The sequence below is a fragment of the Lytechinus variegatus genome, chromosome 8 (genome assembly GCF_018143015.1).
Source record: "Lytechinus variegatus isolate NC3 chromosome 8, Lvar_3.0, whole genome shotgun sequence".
NCBI lineage: Eukaryota > Metazoa > Echinodermata > Echinoidea > Temnopleuroida > Toxopneustidae > Lytechinus > Lytechinus variegatus.
Window position 1 is genome coordinate 13,223,484 of NC_054747.1, and position 19,525 is coordinate 13,243,008.

Here is a 19,525-nt window from a genome sequence, read left to right on the forward strand (position 1 = left end):
CCGGTCACTTTATATTTCAATTTTTGAAGCACTGAATAATTATTTTCGAACACAATTTTTTTCTGGGCATCATTTTTGTAACATATCACAGACACAGGTGACAAGTGTGACCTTCTAGTTCAGATTTTTTAAAAGTCTAACCAATGTTAACCAATCACTTTAAAGGTAAAAGACAGTAGTTGCAGCAAGCAATGATTTCATGAAAAATTGTCAAGATACTATCATACATTTAGATCTGGTACATTAATGGAAACATCTTTGAAAAATCATGAAATCTTAATCGCTCAAATTTGATAATTCTGATGATCACTAACACAGAAAAGCATATATGGGACAGTGCATTAATATTGCATCAAAAAATACAGTCGTTCAATGGAATTCCATGCTTATTTTGCTCATTTCTCAGCAATTATGTATTTTCTTCCAGAACTATTTGGCATATATTTCCTTTTATTTTTTGTATACATACAATTTGGTGGTAATTTTATTGGATTCTGTTCAAACTCATTTTGAGATCATTACCACAACTGGTATTTATCTTTAACCGCAAAATGAAACACTCTATCGCTGTATGTGCAGTTCGCTAAGTAGACTGATGAGGAACCAATTAAAATTGCTCTTTCAAATTAGCGATTAATCAGTAAGCTTTGTGTTACCGGGCCCGGTATTACGATGATTCAACACTACTTGTAAAATAAGCGATCATCAGTAGTAATGGTACAACTGAAGATAATTACATGTATAAGTCAATGGCAACTTGGGGTGGATCCAGGATTTTCCAAAGGGGTGGGGGCCCATTTACCAAAGGAAAATTTGACAGCGAAAAAAAAAGAAAAAAAAAGGTTCTTGCTTTCAAAAGGGGGCACAATTGTGTTATAATGGAATATTTTCATAACAAACCTTGATTATGCCTCTAATGGGGGGGGGGGGGGGGCACGAGCCGGATGTGCCCCCCCGGATCCGCCAGTGATGGCAACTGTTATAGAAATTTACTACTGATCCTAAATATAGGTGAATAATGCCCGAATTGAAATCATTATGGACCACAGAAGTCTGTTTGTAAATTGCGAAAGTCTATACGAAAGACTGGTGACCCTTCCTTGTGGTACCTTTAATATCCCTATGTAGCTGACTTAGCACCCAAGAACATGTTTCAGTGGTGCAAGAAATTGTAACTTTGAGAACCGATTCCTGAAAACACCCACCTGCAACAGGGCATGAGAAATATTGCAGTGAAAAAAAAAATAGATTGTCTTACCTGTATCCTGCAAAGTTTTGTCTGCAGGGCTGATGAGCTTGTCATGGAGAATGCTCTTCAGCTTGGACGGGCTTTCCTTCTCGTCCTTGGAAGCATCTCCAAGCTTCAGTTTCCTTGCAGCGGACTTCTTCAGCTTCATGCCCTTGCCTTTCTGCTTCCGTTGCTTTGCCTTAAGGAGCAGCTTAGAAGAGGCGTTCTTCTTCCGCAATGTCTGGTCTTTCTTGCCCGAATCTCCCACGCCGATTCCTGCCTTGTCTTCTTCACTTGCACCTTCTTTTAATTTCTTCTTTTTCTTTTTCTTTTTTAGCTTCAACCGCTCCTCCCTTGTGAGCGGAACGCCCCCAACCTGCAACTCGACAGACGTTTTTCTCTTCTTTTTCTTCTTCCTCTTCTTCAACGCATCCTGTTGACTGTCGTACAATGCAGAACCCATAGTGAGCAACCGTCGCGAGTTCGGGGAGAGACTAAGACTGTCACCCCCTAATTCAACACCAGAAGGTTCCTTAACCTCAAGAAGGGCCAGGTCTTCCTCTTTCCCAGCATCTTGGTAAGCCTTTTGTAGCATACGTTTATATTTAGCTATTCTCCATCTCGAGTTCACTATCTTGTTATTTAACTTCATCCTTTCATTATCAGCATCAGATAGCTCCAATCCTTGCTTCAGCCTCCTCTTTAGAGCCCTAAAAGAAGGCATTCCCTTCTCAACGGGAGTCTTCGCACGCTCTCGGATATTCTTAATATACTCCTCTTTCTCATACAAGAATTTTTTCATGAGACGCTCACATTTGAGTTCTAACTGTTTTGCTTTTTCTTCCTCTGTCAACTCCTGCTTCACCTCTTGCTTCGCCTCTTGCTTTGCCTCTTGCTTTACCTCTGGCTTCTTCTTTGTCCGGGGACTGGAGCTTGCTGCACTCACCCTCGGGCTAGCATCCCCTCTCGGACTCGTGCTACATGGAGTAGCGGGATTAACGTCAACCGGTCCATCCTCATTTACTAACTGAACTTCGCTCTCTGTCTGAAGTCTCTTTTCAGCTCTTTGCTTTGACCGTTGGATGAACTGTCGTTCGTTACTTATTCTCTTGTAACACTGTAATTTCTCATTCTCCTTTTCGGTGACTTCCATCCCGGACTTGACTTTCTCGAGGATCTCGTTGACACTTGGCAGGCCATCGATCCTCCCTCGGACATGCATAAGCTCTTCTCCTGTCCTCATGGATTGAAACAACACCAGAGGGGATATCCTCAGAGCTCTTGTCTCGCCTTCATCCAATGCCTCCTTCTTGACAACCTTCTTGTAAACAGCTTTCAAATGCTGCCACTTTGGTTCTGGAGTGCTCAACAACACTTTCTCCTGCGAGCCTGTCAGGGTTATTCCATTCTTGACCTTTGCACTGATCATACTCAACATCCTGTTTGCCTCCTTCCGCTGCCTGCTCTTGCTCTCTGCATCACTTTCATTTTCAGATTTCATCTCATGCTCAATTTTCTTAGGCGATATATTCATGGATTTCAAAAATTCATCTTGAAAAGAGTGTAACTGTTCTTTATTCTCCTTAATTTGGGATTTCTTCTTCTTCTCCTTCTTCTTCTTCTCAATGTCTTTGATGAATAGTTCATTCTCATCCAACTTGCGTGCCTTTGGTGGTTTCTTAACCTTGATAGTGGGGATCTCTGGTGTGGGAAAGGCCTGTGGCGTTAAGAAAGAACCATCTAAATCTGAAGGAACATCGGACCAATCACTGTCTTGACCTGATGATGGTGACACAAACAGACTGGAAGCAAACTCTTGCTCAATAAACCTTTTTGTTGGCTTGATTACTCTGGAGGAACGAGAGCTCATAACTGGCATTACGAAACCTAAGCTTGGCTTTGGAGGTTTTGGAGTCTTCTCCTCGACCAACTTCAATTTTTTCTTTGAGAGCTTTGCCTTTTTGGATGGAGGGGTAACTTTCCGATGAAGGAAATGCAAGTCAACCCCTTTCATGTCCATATCTGCAAGCTTGCTGGAGCACTTAACCGATCGCTTACCAGGTGTATCCGACCCAAATACTTGCTGATTCATTTTCGAAGCGCCCTTCGCCTTTTTCACAAGCTCCATGGCTTTTGACAAATTGACCTGTTTGGATTTCGGCACACAAATGACTTTCCCTCCCTTGTCAAATGTTCCATTTTGAGCTTGAGCCATCAATAATTTCTTCTTCTCCCAAGGCTTAAACTTGACGGGAGATGTTTCAGATTTCTTTTCTCTTGCTTTCTTCAGTAATAGTTGGGCCTTCTCCATCTTAGTCTTACCCCGCCAAGGTACCATTGCTTCTTTCCCTTGAAGTCCACTTTTGGCCTTCTGCTTCGGCATCAGAAACGGCAATCGGATCTTCCCTTCGGCCTTCCCTCCAACCTTTGTAAAAGTGGCTTTCGGAGACCTGGGTGGCCTGGGCTCCTTTGGCGGGATAAGCTTCGGTCGAACAACATCCAAACCTTTAACCATATCTCTGTAGGACAGCCGACCAACAGATCTCTTTTCACGGTTACCGCCCAAAGAGCCATTCTTGAGCTTCTGTATTCTCCCTCCCACGACTCTCGACTTCTTTATCTTGTACGGTTTAGCCGTGTTCCATTCTCCTCTCCTCATCTCTGCGCAGGAATCTCCTCTGGCATAGTGACTCTCTTTTCCCGCTCTGCGTCCCATGATGGGCCAAGAACCTTTGATGTTCTTGATCTTTGGCGACTCTTCTTCCTTCTTTGTCCATTTCTTGTGTCTAGGTGACCGTAATTCACCGATCTCAGAAGCTGTGAAGCCTTGGAAATCATCCTCCTGCAAATGAAAATTAAAAAAAAAGGTATTAGTGAACTACATTATCAAAACATAATTTCACCTTATCAAGAATTTTTTTCCTGAAGTGACTTATGACTTGATATGATTTATGGCACATCCTCTTTGCTCCAGGGTCCATCTTTTTTTACCATAGTCATTTCCAATTATATCATTATATAAATCAACTAGGAACGTACTTGTAGTTCACATAACGAAAGTACAAGACAAGACAATTGCAAAACTACTGTACAATGAATAGTACATACAAAATCCTTCGTACACCACAATAAAACAAACACACACCCACAAACATTTCTAGAACTTATGTTTGAGACATATTATTTCATAAGGCAATTTAGAATAAATGTCAAGAAGTCAATTAGATCCATGCCATTATGATTTTTTTCTTATTCCTCAGAAATAAATCATGTATTAGAACAGGGGGGGGGTGTGTTTCACAAACAATTAAGTAATAGAGTTGCACTTAAATGCCTAGTTGTGTGCAGGATAAGGCATGACCGCATCGGTCAGATCATGCGAAGAGGACGCGCACTACTGCTTATTGATCAATTGCGCATTACATATCTTGTACGCATCAGCATTTAAGTGCGACTTAAGTCATACTTAAATCTTTGTGAAACACCCAAGATCTCATGAAGTCTTTCAAATGGTGTAAATGTATCAATCCAATTTTCAAAATTGTAAAAGTAAAATTCATTGGTTGTTGGATGAGAACAAATCAATGCATAGAATAATCAGGGAATTAGAAGCACATGAAGGAATAATACGTTGTTTAAAGATAAATTCCAGTTTCAGTAACGATCTCAAAATGGCTTTTTACAGAATCTAATATAATGACCACCCAAGTGTCTGTTCGTATGAATAAAAAATATATGCCAAAGGATTCTGGGAGAAATTGTGTAATTGCTGAGAAATAAGCAAAATAAGCGCGGATTCGGTCACTTCCGTCGGGTCTTTATTCCAGCAATAATTATACACTGTCCCACGTGTGCCTATCTGTGTTGGTGATCTTCAGTGTGAACGTTTTTCAGCGTAGATTTCAAGATTTCACAAAGCTCAGTTTATGTAACTGTACCAGATCTAGATCCTCGATGATATTCTGACAAGTAAGCCTGGTTTTACAGACTTTCTCATGAAATCAGTGTTTACTGCAATTACTGGAATTTCTCTTTAATTCATATTCATAGGTTGTACATTACTTTGGTAATTTTCATTGTTCAACAAATGAAGCACATTTTTAGTAGCTCCACATGTGCTCAATGTAAGTCCCCTCAATCTTATAGCAGCGCATGACACTGGCATCGGTCAGACAGTCCCAGACCGGAAAAAAAAATTGCTTTTGGGCCAGTAACTTTTCAGAAATAGATTTACCAGATTTACTGGTCCGACATGACCATTAAAAAAGATATATCAAACTAATTTTCTTCTTACTAAATAGATTCATTATTGCAGATTGAAATAATCGCTAGAGGGTATTCATTTGTCCCGCAATCTACTATGGTCAACAAGGAAATTTGTGATCACTCTCGCAAAAAGTGTTCACTAACTTTCTAGGAAATTCGTGATCACTCTCGCAAAAAGTGTTCGCTAGCTTACAAGTTCACGAGCTTGTAAGCTAGTGAACACTTTTTGCAAGAGTGATCACGAAATTCCTTGTTGACCATAGTAGAGTGCGGGACAAATGAATACCCTCTAGTGATTAATTTTCTTCCTTTTTGTAAATTATACAAATGGCTCTCTAAAATTGAGAAAACGCTCTCATGAATTATATTTTATAATTATACTTTAGTCTATTTATACATAAATTTTTTTATTTATTTTTTTTTTTTGGGGTAACAATAAGCAGTAAAAGACAGCAATATACACTCGAGAGTTTTTTATGTGTTTCTCTATTTTGGGGGCACAGTAAATTTTAGGTTCGACTGCCCAGGGAATTTTTTTTTTTTAAACTGGTTATCTACTGGTTCGACATAAACAGCTTTGACCAGTAGGGAAAAAAAGGTTAGTATGGAGCCCCGCTTATAGGCACGATTATACCCTTGCTAAGGACTTCTGCACATGTAATAACCTTATACTAGTATATTACATAGGCTATGTAGATTCGAATCAGTGATAGGTCAATACGCCATCACGTGACCATAGCTGCGAGGATCGCATTTGTTATATTCTAGGTTTTGACGTCACCTCAGGGAATATACTGCGTAGTATTTTCAATTGCGGCGTTATATGCACTAAGGTGACGTCACTCGCTGCATACAAGTTGCGCAACAAGGTAGTTTATTTGATGTACGCGATAGTGTTAACGCATCAATTGCATGAAGAACGTGCTTGATGTATTTTCAAAAAACAAAATCTATTATGACGTAGATGGAACAGAGCTGTAGCAAGAATTTCGATCTAGAACCAGATGATGAATGCAATCTCTGATGGCGAATCCACATTCACTATACAATATAACAGATATTGCCTGGTCTATTGTTTTAATAAAAAACATTTCAACTCCCCTCCGAAGCTATATCTTTCCCCCGGGATAATATTTTCCCTTGGGAAAAATATAACTCTGTCTGGGAGAGGAAATGTTATATTCAAACTCTAGGTAGGCAATATCTGTATGATATTGCATCATCCCCCTTACCCAAATCATGTTTCTTCTACAGAACAGAATATCTCAGGAACTGGGAGTATGAAAAATTTAATATTTTCAGGGGCTAGTTTTTTCTACATTTTGGGTTGATCACTGAATTTGGGGCAATTTCTTTCACATAAAGTACCAGCAATTATGCAGTGAACGCATATATCATTCGACCGTGAATATGTGGAATGTCGAGTTTCTAAATTTTCATGAATCTTGTTTTTGGCAGATCTATGGGCGATTCTGAAAACGTAGTCACCCGAATAAATGCCATTTTGGGGAATTTATGGGCATTTTGGGTCATCATGAGGGCTAAATCACCAGTCACCCTAATGTATATCCTTTCGTCTGTAACTGAACTCTTGATCATCCTTCTGCTTCTCATCTGCTCTCTTTCTCTCTTTCTTCTAATTTTCTAAGCATCTTCTTTCTAGGCATACACGAAACAATCGTAGCTTGAGTTGTATCATAGTATAGGGGTAGCGTTGATGAAATACACTGCTGAACTTGCATCAACCTTCAACTCTACATACCTGCTGGTATTGCCAATAGTTCCTACATCACGTATACTAAAGGATTCTCTTGTGACTGTTTACCTGTACCAGGCTTTATACTTTATTCATTAATTAATTGTTGTTTACTGGAAGTTTTTCTTCTAATGCATACCGTCCTTATCAAATTTACCATATACAGTTTTGAATGATGTATCTCTCTTGTATTCCAACATTTGTTATCTCCTTTGATACATGTTTATATACCTTGTTCATTTCTGCTAATACACAGAGGGTATTGCCAGGTCATTTATTCTCAATATGCTGGCATTAATCCAATAAAATGTATTTGTTTGAAAAAAAAAATTCCTCCTCTTTATTCATCACCTTCTGCCTCTCTCCTTGCCTTACCCTCTCTTGTTTTACATATATTTTTATTAGTATTTCCTTCCTCTTGACCCACCCCACACAAAAATATCAGATGAATATTCAGCACAAATATCTCTAAATATTTATCTTCTGTTTGTTTCTGTTTCTGTTTGTGGTAACTCCCGTAGGAACTCGGCAGGACAGCATTTTGCTGGTAAACGCCAAGCTGGTATATAACCAATTACCTATGAAACATTTTACGTCTAGGTTAATCAAGTCTTGTGGCTGACGTTATAGACGACAGATATCACTCTCGGGCCTTTTTATCAAAGTGGAGACAATGGCAGAGTTGGGATTCGAACTCACAACCTTGCGATTATGAGTCCAATGCTCTAACCACTGGACCACACGACCAGATCTTTACTATGAGAGGATCTGAAGAGGGGTTAAACGACATTTGCTCCGGCAACAATTGCTTGGGACTTAACTTTGTCTAATACCCCTTTCATAAACCCAATTATGCGGCTAATAGCAGCATAATTTGGTAGTAAAATCGAAGGAGGACCAGAGTTATCCTCATTATTTTGATGCTGCAATTATCCGCATAATAGCGGCATCGGGACCAGATGTTGACTTTATGAACGCATTTCCAAATAATGCAGATACATGTAATTGCCATGGTGCGGTCACAAGGTCACCCTTGTTGCCATGACGATTATCCGCCTTTTTCAGGACGGGCGTTCGTAAAAATAGTGAGGATTATTTTCGGAGTTTGTGAACGCAATTTTTATTGAATTATCCGCATTACTCTTAGGCGGCTAATTGGAGGATGGGTTTATGAAAGGGGTATAAGATACAGGGTTAGGGTGAGGGTGGCAATAGGGATCTATCAACTTTAATAGAAGGTTAAAGAGAAATGCCAGTAGTTGCAGTAAACACTGGTTTCATGAGAAAGTCTGTAAAACAAGGCTTCATTGTCAGTATATCATCGAGGATCTAGATCTGGTACAGTTACATAAACTGAACTTTGTGAAATCTTGAAATCTACGCTGAAAAATGTTCACACTGAAGATCACCACCACAGATAGGTACACGTGGGGCAGTGTATTATTATTGCTGGAATAAAGACCCGACGGAAGTGACCGAATCCGCGCTTATTTTGCTTATTTCTCAGCAATTACACAATTTCTCCCGGAATCCTTTGGCACATATTTTTTATTCATACAAACAGACACTTGGGTCATTGGGTGGTCATTATATTAGATTCTGTAAAAAGTCATTTTGAGAACGTTACCAATACTGGAATTTATCTTGAAGGATAGGGTATAGTATCAAATCCAGGGTTGAAGTTGGTCATTCCATTATATGGAAATTCCAGCGGAGCAACTGTTGCCGGAGCATACACCGTATGTCATGGGATTCTGAAGAGTTTTCCTTTGCACTTTTAGCAGGGGGACCTTTTTTTCCCCTTACTACTACTCCTACATTATTTGAAAGGACACAATATCGTCCTTCCACACGATTGAAGGTTTCCCTTTAAATACCACAGAGTGGGATTGCATCCGGTTTTTATATCCTGGTGTAATGGTCTTCATTCTTGCATCACTCTTGACCACTGATACCATGAAGTGAAACCACCTCCATACATTCTACCAGACACCAGGGGTCTGTTTCTCAACACCTGGACAAGTTAGTCATATCTTTATCCACCAACCACGGAGTTAGTTCCAATCTTACTAAACCTGTTTCACGAAAGGCTTCCTAACTAGAGTACCTTGATATCGATACTATCCAGTGTTGTAGTGCCTTGATGCTCGGCCTTGGCCTTAAGGCGCCTTAAGGCCTATTTTTTCAAAGCCTTGGCCTTGAACATTCAAGCCTTGGCCTTGAGAGGGCCTTGGCCTTGAGGATTTTGAGCCTTGAAATTTCAAGGCATTTTCAAGGCATTTTCAAGGCTTTTTCAAGGCATTTTGTATTTTGTACTTTTATTTATTTTATATAAGTAATCATAAATGTTTCAATTGTTCTGTATATCTAATGACACTAAATACTACCAGTCAGCAGTAGCAGCAGCAGAAGCAGTAAGTGTACTTAGCAGTGCCATCAATTGCAATTATCATCACATAATTATGTAACAAAGAGAAGTGATGAAAATTAATATTATTTATTGGTAATATGATGTAATCATGACTAATAAGGATGACAATATCAATAATAATGATAATAATTATGATAAGGATTATAGTCAGTGGCGTAACTACAGGGGGGGGGCATGGGGGCACGTGCCCCCCCCCAATCGGCTGACAAAAAAAAAAGGAGGAAAAGAGGGAGAAAGGAAGAGAAACGTAGTGGGAAAGAAGACATTAATGTTCATTATAATGTTATAATTATGTTATGTTACATTACATTAGAAACATTTTTTTCATATAAATGAAACATTATTTGCTCAGGGCATATGTCTTCATTGTTCCTGGTGCTCCCATTCTCTGGTTACCGAGATATATTATACATGTATAATCCTGTTATACTAAAACCTCCCGTTTTCAAGTCAATATACACCAAACTACCAAATATATTTCCTCGCACTTCGAGTTATTCTTTTACATGTACAATAGTATGCTTCTTTTTCATGAATACTTTAAGTGATTGTCCCATTTTAAGGTCTTAATATAAAACATTTCCTGTCCATGCTTACGTTCGCAGTAGTGGATTGGTGAAAGATGTCTGCTCTCCATCAATTCCTAGAATGAGTCCTTAAAATGTCCCTTTTTCTGTTTTCTGATCTGAATATCAAAAATTTTCAGCTCGCGCTTCGCGCTCGCATCATTTGGTTAGTGAACTACGTAAGGTCTTCTTGAATTCCTACAAACAAGCCTTAAAATGCCCCTCTTCAGGTCTAAATTTCCTAAATTTTCAGCTCGCGCTTCGCGCTCAAAATATTTGATTAGTAAGATGGGTATGTTAATCATGATTACAAGTGCTTTATGTGCATGTTTAGATGTGATTCTAACAAAATCAGCAAGCGCTTATTGGCACTCCTATTAGATGACTATGGTGAGATGTGTATAATCTTAATAGATAAAAGATTCCTAAAATATAGTCCTTAAAATCTTCCTGTTTGGGGTCAATATTTACAAAAATTTCAGTTCGCGCTTCGCGCTCGCATTATTTAGCGAAACAGGTACGTATCATGATTACAAAAGATTGATTGTAATGTCCCTTCTTAGGTTTGAATATCAAAAATTTTAAGCTCGCGCTTCGCGCTCGCATTATTTGACTAGTGAGATACATGTCCGTTTATTGGCACTGTCCTTATAAAAATATCTCTATTAGGTCAGTATACCTGGCAACTGGGCGCGCTTCGCACGCTCACTAGGCAATTCCAAGTTTTTGCTGGTGCCCCCCCCCCCCAATGCCGTGACCCACGGTACGCCACTGATTATAGTGATTTTATGACAGGAATAATTCTGACAGATCTGACTGCAATTTTGACAACAATTTTCATACAGTAGTACTTTAAAAATAGCTTACTCTAAAGAATAATAACAAGGTTGATTTCTATTCCATTAGGTTTTCCTTGCATTATTTTCTTTGACCAACAAGAATGTTTTAAGTCTTAATGATATTCTGAAAAGATTCGGTAAACTTGAACACAAACTTCAATTTCGTCATTTCCAAATGGGCTATGGCATCAATGGCATGATGAGCCAAATATTTTGAGGGGCCAAGCATGGCATACAGAGCAAAATTTTAGGTTTCAAAATAAAAAATTATGGATTGTGCTTGCATAAATTATTGTTAAGTAAGGTTCGCATTCAATTTACACCAAAAAAATGCTTAGAATGTCTAGTTTTTAGGTCGGAATATTACAAATTTTTGAGCTCGCGCTTTGCGCTCGCATTATTTGATTGGTGAGTTATGTATCCTATTTATGAGTCACTAAATGCAGTCAGATTGTGTTTTGTGCTCGCGTTAATTTGTTTAGTAAGATGCACACCTTTTCCATGATTACAAAAACAGCTCGAAATATTTAAATTTCATTTCTTATTACATCTTATTACAACATCTCGCAAGGATGCCCTTTTAACAGTGATTAGCACCATAATTGACCCAAAATCGAGTTTTACAACTTCAAAATTTTTTTTTTTTTCAAAACCACTTGCTCGCTATGCTTTCTATAGCGGGAAATTAAAGCCTAAATCAAAATATCTGTCTTATCAATTAGAAATCACTTAAAAAAGCTTTGCTGAACTTAATTTCCACAAAACACACAACTTCTTCACACAGTTGATAATCTCATTTTAAAATATCTGTTTGCACCAAAATTCTCATTTTGACTTATACTGTAAGTGCATTTTTGGCTTTGACCTTCCCACCCCCTCCCCCCCCAAAAAAAAAAATCTGCCTCCCCTGTCCCAGGTAGAGGAGAAAGACGTATGTTAAGAATGGGCATGCCAGGATCAGATCACCTTGGTAGTAATAATTATTGCAATGTGAATCGCCTAGAACAATAATTAAATGTACGAAGGTAACTATATACTTATTTTAATTTTATGTCTAAATCTACATGATCTATCATGAAATTATTTTCGTTTTAAATGTACAAGGGTAAAAAATTTTGCTCGCTCACACCTTTTATACATTTGGTCCTTTGTGTCATGTATGCCGCCTAAGCATTGTTGTCTAATTTTTTTTCCATATATTGTACAATTGAAATGCCTTGGCCTTGAGGTTTTCAGGCCTTGGCCTTGGCCTTGGGTTTCCATGCCTTGGCCTCAGCCTTGGTTATTGAAGCCTTGGCCTTGGGTATTGAAGCCTTGGCCTTGGAGGTTTGAGCCTTGACTACAACACTGCAGCTATGTAACGTTGGCCCAACGTTGGCAATGGTTGGGGTCGTGAAGCCAACGTTGGCATTTTGAGTGCGTGCGACGTTGGGTAATGGTCATCTGTCTAACGGTTACCCAACGTCGACATTTGGTTTTGTTTTTTGGGGTCGTAAAGCCACCGTCGCGAGCTAATATTGGGTAAACGTTTCCATTTCCGTTTCCATACATTGTGTAATTTCGTTTCTGTAGCCTACTGTGTAACATTGACCCATAAATGCTCATACTTAAAAACATTTAAGAGGTAGTAAGTTTTTCTTGCATGACATGCTATTTCTGGTTATTTGTAAATGATTTTTCAATATATGATTGAACAATACAATTTAATCAAAATCAACCTTAAGACACTTGGGATAATATGGGTGTAAAACCTTTTTATGCAGCCCCCTTCATTCACTAATACCAATCAAATAATGATTTATCGGAATTTTTTCCGCAATCGCTATTGCCGACGTTTGCCCAACGAAGTTGCTATCATTTTTTTTTTCTTTTTTTTTTAAACAAGTGCACACCTAGTTAGCAATAATGCATATAGCATTTCCATTCATTTGAAAGCAGGATAAAAGAGCATTGCAGATTAAATGCCTTGCTCATGGGCATAGGTGCCACGGCCGGGGATCGAACCCCGGACTTTCCATGTATAGCCAGGCGCCTTAGACCACTCGGCCACGGCACCTCCACTTAAATTAAATTATCATGGAATACATGATCGATTATAAATGATCGTGTTTGTAATGCAATTTTTAAAAGGATTTACATTTTTAAAATTTCTATGATATTCTTGTCATTGAATAAAATGTATTTAAGAATAAAAAACTATATGTAATGTTATGAATATGATTTGAAGGCTAATGATTTCATAATCTAATTAAAATCCATCTTTTTGCAAACACTAACTATGAAAAACATACTCGCAACGAGAATGTGTATATATATATTTCACCGATTGTCGTTGTTGTCAGGGTAGGATAGGATAGGATTGTAGGTGTACATGTAGGCATAGGAATAGGTATTATAATAAACTAAGAAAATTAATGTCTGCAAGTAGGATCAGATACAAGATGCTTTAAATATTGAGTGATAAGGAGATCTATTTTTTTTATTGGCTTGAAAATGGTTGGTTGGCCGTGGTGGTTGGCTATACGTTGGCTTAACGTTGGACCAACATCGGACCAACATCGTACCTTTGAGGTTGGGCCAATGTTGGCCCGACGGCAAGAATAACGTTGGCCCAATGGGCCCAACGTTACACATCCGACATAGGCCCGACGTAACTGCAAAGGTTGGCCCAACGTTGGCCCAACGAAACATTGTTATCTGGGTATATCAACATGTAGATCTACATCATAATTCTATATCGTTTTTTAAAAGCAAAGAAAAAAACTAGTATATGACAATGACATGTCTGTGACTGTGCACATAGCTGTCTACCCAATGTCACCTCTGTTAGCCTCTTCAAACAAGAGGTACAGAGCACCCCGCTTCGCTAAGAGAGGAGCATGGTTTTTTAGCTGCACTTACAAGTAGAAACTTTTTAGTATATTTTAAAATGGCACTGTACATACTCCACACCAGACCTGCCAAATATAGTACAATACACCAGTCGGTGGACTGTATGGTGAGACTACCACATATCGACCACCTCTTTTGAAACCGACCACCTTGCGCGCGTTAAAATTATTGCGTATTACAAACGATACGCGCGGGAGAGTAGGCGCAGTGTCCATAGAAACGGTAAAAATCGATTTCACAAGAAAAAAAGAAGCAACAAAAGTAGAAATGTAGTAGAATTAATCAAAATTGTATTGACTAAACCCAATCCCCGCTGAAAAACCAAGAAATCCGATAGGAAACGGCTTTAGAACAAATATCCGTCGTCAATCGTCGAATCATGCGCCGGAGCTCGCAGTGGAAGTAGTGAGGCGATCATTTAGCATGTTGACGTCATGTAACTGATTTGAAAGAGTAAAAATATTTCGCCACCGCGACACGAATCGACCGTAAACTTAGTGTATCGCTGGTGGTCGGTTTCAAAAGACGGCTGCAAATGAGCAAATGTAAAATCGTCGCATTCCTTGTTCGTCGATATATACGCGAATTGAATCGGAGTCGTCGAGCAAAACATGGAAATCTGATCTGCTCAATTTTCTGCACAAATGAGACGAAAACTGGGTAAAATTTGTGAATATTTTCGCAGATATGATGCTTAGAAGATTAGGTGGTCGATAAGGGGTAGTTCCAACCATACTTTTTAATCTTTATCAGAAGAAGAAGTCTTACTCTTGGTTCCCCCAATATTATTTTTAAAACTAAAACAGCATTTGACTTGAGGTCAAGTAAAGAAGTAGATATGTCAAGAACAGTACAAAACAACTGTGTCTAACGTCATTAACGTTAGATCTGATTTTAGATCAACATGGAGGCTGTCAATTTTAGTGCCATTAATTCTAACGTAAAACTACAACACACAACACGCAATGGGAATTCATTCATTGAGAGATACACACACAACAACGATCAACCATCGACTTCCATGACAGGGGACAAAAAAATTGCACAAGAAATACCTCGTCAGAGTCGCCAAACAGATCATAAAACCACTTGAGATTTCTCTGGATGGCTGCTGTACGTGCAAAGAATGCATGCTGATGATTTCTGTCTTTTTCTGGAAGGTATCGCACTAATGATCGTCCATATCTGTGGCCAGGCCTCCCTGGGAACCGAAGGCGCGCCATATTGAACTACATAGACTTGCACAGTACATTCCTTTTGCATTGTACGCAGTATATTTCATGCAGTGCAGTACAACTATTACGAGCCCCTGAACGAGGATACAGGGTTTGTAACGATGACGAAAATTTCGTCACCCACGAATTCAATCGCTAGTTATTGAAAAAAAAATGTGCGCATGGGCCTTGTATTTCTTTCAATATGATAGAATAATGTCAATAATTCTAATAGATCTATTTCTAATAGAAATAATAAAAATAACAATAATGATAGTGATGCTACAACCACAACTACTACTAGGCAACTATAACAGCAACATCAACAAACGGTAATAATAAAAAATGATAAAAATATGGCGCTAGTTTTATCAACGAGATTAAACAGAAAAGGAATTCATGATCTCCAGGGGAAGTTCATGCAACCTGACAAAAAAGTTAATTGCAATTAGGAGGAAAAAAAAGTCAAAAATGTTTGTGAAGGTTCGACGAAAATCTACTATACTAAGAAAGTTGATAGAATATCAAGGTCTTTGATTTGTGACATCATAATTATGCAAACAGCTTCTCTATATCGTGCCATTGAAATATAAATGAAATTTCATTTTGGTTTTCATTGTACCTACATAAACAAATTCTGCTCCTGATCAAGAACTTAAAAAAAATAGTCATGGACCATTAAAAATAATGAATGTATGCATTTTATATTTCTTCTTCATTTTCTACTCCTTCTTCCTCCTTCTTCTTCTTCCTCCTTCTTCTTCCTCCTTCTTTTCTTCTTCTTCTTCTTTTCTTCTTCTTCGGCCAGCCCAACAACCATACTCCTATATTGCTTTCTTCTTTTTATTCCCCTTCGTTATTTCTCTTCCCATCTTCGTATCCCCTTTCCTTGTATCTCCCCCCTCTCTCCCTCTCCCCTCCCCCTAGCTCTCTCTCTCTCTCTTAATAACAATCATGATCTCTTAAAAAAATTATAAGAGCTAACAAAGCAAAAGGGACAGGCAATTAAGTTTACCCTTTTCTGCATGACATTTTGAATAGACATTCGCCATGTGCAGGAGCCGATCAACAAAGTTTGATATCTAACAGCTTCAATTTTCAATAAATTAAGAAGGGTTGTTTCATCATGTTCATAGTAAAGGGATGGTCCGGGCTGAAAATATTTATGTCTAAATAAACAGAGTAAAATTCGCAAAAGGCTGAAAATTTCGTCAAAATCGGATAAACGAAGTTATTGAATTTTAAAGTTTATCAAAACAGTTATGCACATCATCATGAATATTTATCAGGTGGGCTGATCATGGGCGAAAATCCCAGGGGGACAGGGAGACGCACGACGTCCCCCCTATACCCGGGGACACAATATCAAATGCCCCCTACTATTTTTATTTTTTTTATGATGGAAAAAATACGTCATTCAAAATCTGAATAATACATGTATTTTGGACGAGATGGCCTTACTTTGGGGTGATAACCCTTTTTTTTTTTTTTTTTGCTTGTCGAAGTTATTTTTGTTGAAATGACCCGGTTACATTTTGGGGGTGATAACTTTTTTTTTTTTTGCTTGTCAACTTTTCCAACCCCTGGTCCCTACATTTGAGGAGAGATTTCCGACTTTGGGGCTGATGATGTCACATCCCCACATCCTTTTTTTTTTAGAATTATAATCACATGAGATCATAAATGTTTCATTTTTGGATACATGTGTAAAATGATATGTCTCCACTGAAATAATTTGCGGCAACAAAATAATGCACTCAATCAGTTGTCAATACAATTGTTCTAGTTCTTGGTAGAACACTTTTGAATAAACCTAATTTCATATGATAAAATACAAAAGAACAAGTGGGGATATGACATAATCAGCCCACCTTATGAATATTCATGAAGACATGCATGCCTTTGTATTTATATTATGTTTCACCGGAAGAATGCAAATCTTTAAAATATTACCAACTTTATTCTCCGATTTTGATGCACTTTGCTCTCTGAATTTGAATCTATCGAGATATAAATGTTTCCAGCCTTGACCATCCCTTAATTTAAACTGTTAAACCATTATATATATACCAGCGTTGTTTACAATTTTTGAACAGCGTTTTTTGTTTTACTATGTACATGTATAACAAAATGACAGATCAAAACGATATTCCTGCAGATGTCTTTTATCTTATATAATAATTATGAAGAGCTCATTTGCAAAGGGGGCAAGATCCATTTTTCATAAAATTTGATTTTTTTGGGTATCCAGACTGACTGATGACACCAAAGGAAAGTTAAAATTTCCTTTAAAAAATGAAAAAAAAGCAAAGATAAAACAGCCTTTTTTCAAAAGGGGTTAGATCTTTTTTTACTTTGTTTGCAAATGAAGGGCTAAGATCCACAATGGTAATTAAAAAATATTGAAGACAGGTAATTATACCCAACGGTTATGTTAAAGGTCCAGTCCACCTCAGAAAAATGTTGATTTGAATCAATAGAGAAAAATCAGACAAGCACAATGCTGAAAATTTCATCAAAATCGGATGTAAAATAAGAAAGATATGACATTTCAAAGTTTCGCTTATTTTCAACAAAATAGTTATATGAACGAGCCAGTTACATCCAAATGAGAGAGTCGATGTCGTCACTCACTCACTATTTCTTTTGTTTTTTACTGTTTGAATTATACAATATTTGAATTTTTACGAATTTGACAATTAGGACCTCCTTGCTTGAAGCACAAAATGTTAAAATAATAAAATTCCACGTGTTTAGGGAGGAATGAAACTTCATTTTACATGACAATGATGAGAAAATCAAAATATTTCATATAATAAAATACAAAAGAAATAGTGAGTGAGTGATGTCATCAACTCTCTCATTTGGATGTAACTGGCTCGTTCATATAACTATTTTGTTGAAAATAAGCGAAACTTTAAAATGCCATAACTTTCTTATTTTACATCCGATTTTGATGAAATTTTCAGTGTTTTGCTTGTTGAATTTTTCTCTTTTTATTCAAATCAAGTTTTTGTTGGGGTGGACTTGTCCTTTAACACGGTAGGGGGTAGTAGGCCTATAATCATGACAATAATTAGTTTTGCATGAGGATATGCATGGGAGAATAACATGAAATACATGATTTTCTAGGAATGGTCGAAAGTGGATTTAACCCCTTTTGCAAACTCTCAATTTTTTCATCGAAAAGTTCCGAGGAGTAGGCTAGGTGCATGTCAGTTTTTCCTCTTATGTCGAAGTGCATTCTTTGTACAGACATGATGGACTGTTTACTTGTTACCCCTTGTTACTGTGCAGAAACTTTGTTGATAGAGCATTAAAAGCCATAATTTGAAATTAATTTTCATAGAAATTAGGGACTACCCTACAAAAAAAATATAAAAAATCATTACGAAATCATAACCTTCAATTGTCATTTTGAGGTTTTTTTACTAGGCCTAGGACTATATGCTTATATTTTGACTCTGAGAGTGATAGAAGCTTGTCTTGAAAGACTTTGAACATGTTGAATGGAAATATTGATCTTGGTGATATTTAAAAAAAAAACTACGTTGATTTCAAATAAGTGCTGCTGCACTTTGGGGAAAAAAGTGCCAACTTCTAGCCCCGATTCTCGCCCTGATGTTGTTGACGTTGATTTCAAATACTGCTTTGGGAAAAAGTGCCAATTTCTAGCCCGATCCTCGCCATGATGTTGGCGGGAATGATGCGGGTTATTGGGGGTGAGAAGGGTCTCTGCACTGCACCTATATAGTACCTCGGTCGTCTGGCTCGCTTGCTGGCCGGATCGGACGATAAAGGGGGATAGGCAATAAGGTGCATGCCGTATGCCGTGCAATCGTTCGGATTTTTTAATACGGTAGTTTCTTGTGCCGGCCGACTGGAGAATGTAATCATTAACATTAAAATAACGCAAGTGCATCGTCATGATTGTCCTGCTTGGTATTTTTTTCATATAAAAAGTAATCAAGTTCCCCTACATCGTTGCAAATATAATGCTGGCTACGTTTATAGATTGGTCAGCGTTTGACTTCGTCTCCGACAATCAATCTCAGCTGGCCATCTGGGAAGCTATCAGAGAGTCAAAATTGTGTATGCGGCTGGCTCAGCCTGCTTGTGTCGCGTCGCGGTGGTGCGGCATGCACTGCTGATCGGGGATAATATGGGAGTGCAGTTCGCAGTCGATCTTGTACTCGGCGTTTGGCAGCTAGCACCAAAATTTGTTCTTAGACCCTGCCTTCTTCAGAAATGATTTTTTTAAAATGGGGACAGGATCGAGATGCGTGAAAAGAGGATCTTTCAAATTTGTAATTTTCTTGTATACTAGCCACAC

At 38.1% G+C, this 19,525-nt stretch overlaps 1 protein-coding gene across 1 annotated transcript in view; it reads right to left on the reverse strand.

Moving 5' to 3' along the window:
- Positions 1 to 15,258, reverse strand: part of LOC121420004 — a 66,078-nt gene extending 50,820 nt beyond the window's left edge. Inside the window, exons 1-2 of the mRNA XM_041614515.1 lie at positions 15,034 to 15,258; positions 1,259 to 4,070 (exon numbers count right to left, since the gene is read on the reverse strand). Of these exons, the coding sequence (XP_041470449.1) occupies positions 1,259 to 4,070; positions 15,034 to 15,201 (2,980 nt within the window). The 5' untranslated portion in view covers positions 15,202 to 15,258. The remainder of the gene's footprint in view (positions 1 to 1,258; positions 4,071 to 15,033) is intronic.
- Between the last annotated feature and the right edge of the window lie 4,267 nt (positions 15,259 to 19,525).